We start from the raw sequence: 8,769 nt of genomic DNA on the forward strand, positions 1-8,769 counted from the left end.
TGTCATAGGGAAAATGCTCGAATCTATTATTAAGGAGGTTATAACAGGATACTTAGAAAATCGTAATGGGATCAAACAAAGTCAGCATGGTTTTGTGAAAGGGAAATCGTGTTTAACTAATTTATTAGAGTTCTTGAGGAAGCAACAAGCAAGGTGGATAAATGGGAACCTGTAGATGTGGTGTACTTGGATTTCTAAAAGGCATTTGATAAGGTGCCACATCAAGGCAACAGGCATACCTAAAAATGAGACAGCAACTTGGTGATGCTACCACATAGGACTACATGCATGGAAAGTAGCAGAAGCAACATGCTACAGAAAGAGCTGAACAATCCCACAACCAAAGCTCTGCCGTCCTGCTACATGCAGTCATGAATGGTGCTGGACAATTAAACAACTAACCAGAGGAGCAGGCTCCACAAATAGAGCACATGGTCTAGGGAGTAACATAATAACATGGATAAAGGATTGGTTAGCTAACAGAAAGCAGAGAGTAGGGATAAATGGGTCTTTTTCAGGTTGGCAAGCTATAACTAGTGGGGGGCTGGAGCCTCAACTATTTACAATCTATATCAATGACTTGGATGAAGGGACCGAATGTATGGTAGCTAAATTTGCCGATGACACCAAGATAGGAAGGAAAGTAAGTTGTCAAGAGGAGGTGAAGAGTCTACAAAGGGATATAGATAGGTTAAGTGAGTGGGCAAAAATTTGGCAAGTGGAGTATAATGTGGGAAAATGTGAACTTGTCCTCTTTGGCAAGAAGAATAGAAAAGCAGTACACGATTTAAATGGAGAGAGATTGCAGAACTCAGTGGTACAGAGGGATCTCCTTTTAAGACTGAGAGGAGGAGAAATCTTTTCTCTCAGAGGGTCATTAGTCTGTGGAATTCTCTCGGTCCAGAAAGCAGTGGAGGCTGGGTCATTAAATTTATTCAAGGCTGAGTTAGATAGATTTTTGATAGACAAGGAGTCAAGGGTTATGGGGGCGGGGGCAGGGAGAGAGAGACAGGAAGGTAGAGCTGAGACTGCAACCAGATTAGCCATGATCTTAATCGAACTGCAGAGCAGGCTCTAAGGGCCAAATGGCCTACTCCTGCTCCTACATCCTACGTTCTTATGCAAGGCATTTACAAACATCTTCAGCCAGGATTGCCGATTGGATGATCCATCTCAGTCTCCTCCTGAGGTCCCCAGCATCACAGATGCCAGTCTTCAGCCAATTTGATTCACTATATGTGATATCAAGAAGCAGCTGAGCACAATGGACACAGCAAAGGCTAAGGGCCCCAACAACATCCAAGCTGTAGTGCTGAAGACTTGTGCTCCAGAACTAACTGCGCCCCTAGTCAAGCTGTTCCAGTATAGTTACAATTCTAGCATCTACTTAACAATGTGGAAAATTGCTCAGCTATGTCCTATTCACAAAAAGCAGGACAAATCCAATCTGGCCAATTTCCACCCCATCAGCCTACTTTGAGTCATCAGCAAAACTTACTGGTACTCAATTTGGGTTCTGCCAGACATTTTTGGCTCCAGACCTCAATATAGACTTGGCCCAAACATGGACAAAGGAGCCGAATTCCAGGGGTGAGGTGAGAGTGACTACCCTTGACAACAAAGCAACATTTTACGTGAGTGTGGCATCAACGAGCCCTAGTAAAACTGAAGTCAATTAGAACCATGAGGAAAACTCTCCACTGGTTGGACTTACACCTCGCACAAAAGGAAGATGGTTGTGGTTGTTGGAGGCCAATTATCTCAGCCTTGGGTCATCAATGCAGGAGGTCCTCAGGATAGCGTCCTAGACCCAACCATCTTCAGCTGATTCATCTAGAACCTTCCCTGCATCATAAAGGTCAGAAGTGGAGATGTTTGCTAACGATTGCACAGTGTTCAGTACAATTTGCAACTCCTCAGATAATGAAGTAGACTGTACCCGCATGCAACAAGACCTGGATAACATTCAGACTTAGGCTGATAAAGTGGCAAGTAACATTCACCCCACACAAGTGCCAGACAATGACCACTTCCAACAAGACAAAGTCTAAGCCCTGCCCCTTTGACCTTCACCGTGATTACCAATGCCGAATCCCCCACCAGCAACATCTGGGGGGAGGGGGAGGGGAGAAAAGAGGTGACCATTGATCAGAAACTTAACTATTTTGCAGCATGTGACTCACCTCCTGACTCCCCAAAGCCTTTCCAACATGTACAAAGCACAAGTCAGCAGTGTGTTTGAATATTCCCCACTTGCTTGAATGACTGCAGCTCCAACAACACTCAAGAGGCTCGACGCCATCCAGGACAAAGCAGCCCGCTTGAATGACATCCATACACCAGCTTAAACATTTGTTCTCCCCACCACCAACACACCGTGGATGCAGTGTGTACCATATACAAGATGTACTGCAACTCGCCAAGCCTCCTTCAATAGCACCTTCCAAACCTGCTACTTCTACCACCCCGAAGAACAAGGACAGTAGATGCAGGGAACACCAGCAGCTGAAAGTTCCACTTCAAGCCACACACCATCCTGACTTGAAAATATATTGCCTTTCCTTCACTGTCACTGGATCAAAATCCTGGAACTCCCTCCCTAACAGCGCGATGGACTGCAGCAGTTCAAGAAGGTGGCTCACCACCACCACTTTCGAGGGCAATTAAGGATGGGCAACAAATGCTGGCCTTGCCAGCCACGCTCACATCCCATGAAAGAATAATAAAAAATATATAAGATGCACTGCAGCAACACACCAAGGCTTCTTCAACAGAACCTCCCAAAAGCGCGATCTCTACCACCTAGAAGAATAAGGGCAGCATGTGCATGGAAACACCACCACCTGCAAGTTCCTCCAAGTCACACACCATCCTGATTTAATAAATTGTTGTTGCTTCATCATCACTGGGTCAAAATCCTCAAACTCCCTACCCAACAGCTCCGAGACAGTACCTTCACCACACAGACTGCAGCAGTTCAAAAAGGCAGCTCGCCACCACCTTCAAGGAACTGGGTAATAACTGCTCACCTTGCCAGCAACTCCCACATCCCATGAATAAAGAAAAATACTGAAGCCCACTGATGCCCAACTTAAAAAGGTCAACTCAGAACAAACTCCAGATCAAACCATAGATTCTCCTGCATTGTATAGCCCACTGCCACCACACAATGCACTTACTCTCTGATTTTCATGGCAAGTTTTGAAATTCTTGATTTAAACACCTGCTCTGTTTATGGCAGGGGGATATAAACTTTTCTAATAAGCTTGGTTTGTGGCTGTCAGAGTTTGTTCTGAAGGTAGAATTATGGCAACATTATATTCAATGCTCACTCCCCTTTGGTGATGCATTCTGTATTAATCTTGGAGTATGTTTTTTGGAACAATTAATCTGCAACGGATATCTCATTTTGATCCTATACAATTTTTCTATGGAGCAGGAACATGGGGCGTGTGGTGGGGATCTGCTAAGAAGCTTTGCCTATTTAATGGTTGTTCTAGATATAAGCATGCAGATTCTCTAGCTATTTCTCATAAAAGTTACAAAAGTATATGTCATGGTTATTCCTCACTCAAGTGTAGCAAGTGATAGGGCTACCTTGATTGTATGTCCAGCTTGTAAATTGAAATTTGCAGGGGTTTTTTTTATTCATTCATGGGATGTGGGCGACGCTGGCCAGGCCAGCATTTATTGCCCATCCCTAATTGCCTTTGAGAAGGTGGTGGTGAGCTGCCTTCTTGAACCACTGCAGTCCATTTGGGGTAGGTACACCCACAGTGCTGTTAGGAAGGGAGTTCCAGGATTTTGACCCAGCGACAGTGAAGGAACGGCGATATAGTTCCAAGTCAGGATGGTGTGTGACTTGGAGGGGAACTTGCAGGTGGTGGTGTTCCCATGTCCTTCTAGTTGGTAGAGGTCGTGGGTTTGGAAGGTGCTGTCTAAGGAGCCTTGGTGCATTGTTGCAGTGCATCTTGTAGATGGTACACACTGCTGCCACTGTGCGTCGGTGGTGGAGGGAGTGAATGTTTGTAGACAGCCTTTGGGGAGTCAGGAGGTGAGTTACTCGCCTCAGGATTCCGAGCCTCGGACCTGCTCTTGTAGCCACGGTATTTATATGGCTACTCCAGTTCAGTTTCTGGTCAATGGTAGCCCCTAGGATGTTGATAGTGGGGGATTCAGCGGTGGTAATGCTGTTGAATGTCATGGGGAGATGGTTAGATTCTCTCTTGTTGGAGATGGTCATTGCCTGGCACTTGTGTGGCGTGAATGTTACTTGCCACTTACAGCCCAAGGCTGGATATTGTCCAGGTCTTGCTGCATTTCTACATGGACTGGCTTCAATATCTGAGGAGTCACGAATGGTGCTGAACACTGTGCAATCATCAGCGAACATCCCCACTTCTGACCTTATGATTGAAGGAAGGTGATGAAACAGCTGAAGATGGTTGGGCCAAGGACACTACCCTGAGGAACTCCTGCAGTGATGTCCTGGACCTCCAACAACCATAACCATCTTTCTTTGCGCTAGGTATGATTCCACCCAAAAGAGGGTTTTCCCCGATTCCCATTGACTCCAGTTTTGCTGGGGCTCCTTGATGCCATACTCTGTCAAATACTGCCTTGATGTCAAGGGCGCTCCTCTCACCTCACCTCTGGAGTTCAGCTCTTTTGTCCATGTTTGAACCAAGGCTGTAATGAGGTCAGGAGCTGAGTGGCCCTGGCGGAACCCAAACTGAGCATCACTGAACAGGTTATTGCTAAGCAAGTGCTGCTTGATGGCACTGTTGATGACACCTTCCATCACTTTACTGATGATAGAGAGTAGGCGGATGGGGCGGTAATTGGCCGGGTTGGATTTGTCCTGCTTTTTGTGTAGAGGCAATTTTCCACATTGCAGGGTAGATGCCAGTGTTGTAGCTGTACTGGAACAGCTTGGCTAGAGGTGCGGCAAGTTTTGGAGCACAGGTCTTCAGTACAATTGCCGGAATATTGTCAGGGCCCATAGCTTTTTCAGTATCCAGTGTCTTCAGTTGTTTCTTGATATCACGCGGAGTGAATCGAATTGGCTGAAGTCTGGCATCTGTGATGCTGGGGACTTCAGGCGAAGGCCAAGATGGATCATCAACTCGGGACTTCTGGCTGAAGATTGTTGCAAATGCTTCAGCCTTATCTTTCGCACTGATGTGCTGGGCTCCCCCATCATTGAGGATGGGGATATTAGTGGAGCCACCTCCTCCAGTTAGTTGTTTAATTGTCCACCATCATTCACGGCTGGATGTGGCAGGACTGCAGAGCTGAGATCTGATCCGTTGGTTATGGGATCACTTAGCTCTGTCTATCGCATGCTGCTTACGCAGTTTGGCACGCAGATAGTCCTGTGTTGTAGCTTCACCAGGTTGACACCTCATTTTGAGGTATGCCTGGTGCTGCTCCTGGCATGCCCTCCTGCACTCTTCATTGAACCAGGGTTGGTCTCCTGGCTTGATGGTAATGGTAGAGTGGGGGATATGCCAGGCCATAAGGTTACAGATTGTGGTTGAGTACAATTCTGCTGCTGCTGATGGCCCACAGCGCCTCATGGATGCCCATTTTTGCATTGCTAGATCCGTTCGAAATCTATCCCATTTAGCACGGTGATAGTGCCACACAACACGATGGACGGTATCCTCAATGTGAAGGCAGGACTTCGTCTCCACAAGGACTGTGCGGTGGTCACTCCTACCAATACAGTCATGGACAGAAGCATCTGCAGCAGGCAGATTGGTGAGGACGAGGTCAAGTGTGTTTTTCCCTCATGTTGGTTCCCCCACCACCTGCCGCAGACCCAGTCTAGCAGCTATGTCCTTTAGGACTCGGCCAGCTCGGTCAGTAGTGGTGCTACCGAGCCACTCTTGGTGATACCGAGCCACTCTTGGTGATGGACATTGAAGTTCCCCACCCAGAATACATTTTGTGCCCTTGCCACCCTCAGTGCTTCCTCCAAGTGGTGTTCAACATGGTGGAGTACTGAGTCATCAGCTGAGGGAGGGTGGTAGGTGGTAATCAGTAGGAGGTTTCCTTGCCCATGTTTGATCTGATGCCATGAGACTTCATGGGGTCCAGAGTCGATGTTGAGGACTCCCAGGGCAACTCCCTCCCTACTGTATACCACTGTGTCACCACCTCTGGTGGGTCTGTCCTGCCGGTGGGCCAGGACATACCCAGGGATAGTGATTGCAGTATCTGGGACATTGTCTGTAAGGTATGATTCCGTGACTATGACTATGTCAGGCTGTTGCTTGACTAGTCTGTGGGACAGCTCTCCCAACTTTGGCACAAGCCCCCAGATGTTAGGAAGGAGGACTTTGCAGGCTCGACAGGGCTGGGTTTTCCGTTGTCATTTCCGGTGGCTGGGTCGATGCCAGGTGGTCCGTCCGGTTTCATTCCTTTTTATCAACTTCGTAGCGGTTAGGTACAACTGAGTGGCTTGCTAGGCCATTTCAGAGGGCACGTAAGAGTTAACCACATTGCTGTGGGTCTGGAGTCACATGTAGGCCAGACCAGGTAAGGACATCAGATTTCCTTCCCGAAAGGACATTAGTGAACCAGATGGGTTTTTACAACAATCGACAATGGTTTCATGGTTATCATTAGACTAGCTTTTAATTCCAGATTTATTAATTAAATTCAAATTCCACCTTCTACTGTGGTGGGATTCGAACCCATGTCCCCAGAGAAATACCCTGGGTCTCTGAGTTACTAGTCCAGTGATAATACCACTACGCCACCGCCTACCCTTAACACAAGTTCAACACAAGTACTATCTTTGGAATTCTCCAATTCTATTTCCTAATCATGGACTTATTCCACACTTTTAGCTGGATGAAAGCAAGTAGGTGAGGTGCATTGGCCAAGCTCATTATTGGTAGAGGTCTAATGAGAAATGGAGTTGAACAGCTGAAACGATCCAAGAAGCCTTGATGACCTGAGCTGAAGATGTAAACCCTGCAAAATCCTTTGCTGCAGGGACTGCCTTCAGATACTTGCAGGATGGGCTGTTTTATCATAAGAAATGTGTCAGAATTAGGCTCACTAAGAAAAGAAATTAGATTTTTTTTTAAGAGCATTATGGTGGTAATGCATCTGCATAAATAGTCTATATGTAGCACCTAACAGGGCTACCTTGAATGTATGCTCACTGTAGCATTTTCAGTTTGTCAATGAAATTTCTTCAGCTTCAACATCAAGTATGATCTCTGGACTTCTCCAATGCTATCCCCTTATCAGGGACTAGTTCTCTGCAAGAACAATCTCGTGGACTTTAAATTGCAATGAAATTAAGAATGGCACTTCCTTTGGGAAAAATCATCCTAACATTAAGATTATTGAATAGAACATCTTACATTTACATACCACCTTTAACATTAAAAAAAAGTCCCAAGGTGGTTCACAGGAGAGTTATCAGACAAAATTTGACAACGAGTCACTGCAGATGGAAATAGAATCATCAGCAGCCATCTGGAAATTGAGGTGAGTAGCTGTATCTTTGTGTCCTAACATCACCAAAGTAAGGAGACTTAAGAGTGGAGGCCCATCAGTGTCAGGTTGCAACGTACACAATAAAAATGAACTGTGCCAAGTGTGTAATTTAATCTTGGACAATGAATGGTATATTCTGTTATACCATTAATCTATAGAACAAATGTGCTTATGATGATTAACATATTAACCAATACTAATTTTAAGCAGCTTTTTGGAACATAATCTAGCCTGATTCTCCAGTTAACTGTCAGAAAAACGTCAATACTATTAATGGGATTGTTAGAGGCGGCACTTTTGGATGAGATGTTTAACTGACCCCGTATGCCCTTTTAGAAGGATGTAAAAGATTATGATTCAAAGAGCAGCAGAGCACTCAGTTTCCAAATCATCACTCTTCCTTCAAACAATGTCAGCAAAAATGGATTAACTCATTATCTCATTTCTGTTTGTGGGACTTCGCTGTACACAGCAAAGCAACAATGACTATGCACCCTCTGGTAAACCGTGCTCCTGCTGGTAGCAATGTTCATCAGTTTATGTGGGATGATTCAAAAGATAAATTATTTGTCATACATAAAACATGAGATACAGATAGAAAATCCTTGTCCAGTCTGCTTCGACATGTTGGGGGCAACAGAACCACATCCTTTAGATAGAATGTTAAATCGAATCTATATTTTATACCGCCCTACCTTCTATCTTTTTGTAAATAATGTCCAACCCCAAAATTAGTTCCCCACGATCCGGTTCCCCCATTTTCACCTGAATCCCAATTCACACTCCTGCACACTGTTCCCCACAATTGTCAATCCCCCTTCATTCTCTCATTATTCACCTGCTATTGTCAGCAGGTAACAGTGGCCCTCTGGCTTTCCCATGAATATTTCAACGTACAGGCCAGAATATAAGATCAGAGGGGTCTCTACTCACCTTCGCAGCCATTTCACACGCTCTGCAAACTGTTGAGAACCAATTTGCAATAACCCGAGCTGTCGCATTGCCGAGGGCTCCACGTCCAAAAAGGAAACACCATAACAACCGCTCCACCAATCACAGCCCAGCAACTCGAGCAATCATCCTCCAATAGGCAAGAGCAACCGTCAATCATCTCTAACTTTTCCACCAATCACAATGCAGACCCCGCCTTCATGCAGATCGAAAGGCGCTGATTGGCCAGGCTTGCGACACCTCCGAATAATTGTCGCTGACCGCTCCAAGTTAAGCTCGTGGTCTAAAGGCGGTTCTGGC

At 45.7% G+C, this 8,769-nt stretch overlaps 1 protein-coding gene across 1 annotated transcript in view; it reads right to left on the minus strand.

Annotated features, from left to right (window-relative positions):
- LOC137377911 (centrin-1) overlaps positions 1-8,543 on the minus strand; it is a 33,654-nt gene extending 25,111 nt beyond the window's left edge. Inside the window, exon 1 of the mRNA XM_068047985.1 lies at positions 8,452-8,543. Coding sequence (XP_067904086.1) covers positions 8,452-8,463 — 12 coding nt within the window. The 5' untranslated portion in view covers positions 8,464-8,543. The remainder of the gene's footprint in view (positions 1-8,451) is intronic.
- Positions 8,544-8,769: the final 226 nt, after the last annotated feature.

The sequence above is a fragment of the Heterodontus francisci genome, chromosome 15, assembly GCF_036365525.1.
Source record: "Heterodontus francisci isolate sHetFra1 chromosome 15, sHetFra1.hap1, whole genome shotgun sequence".
In the NCBI taxonomy this organism is placed as follows: domain Eukaryota; kingdom Metazoa; phylum Chordata; class Chondrichthyes; order Heterodontiformes; family Heterodontidae; genus Heterodontus; species Heterodontus francisci.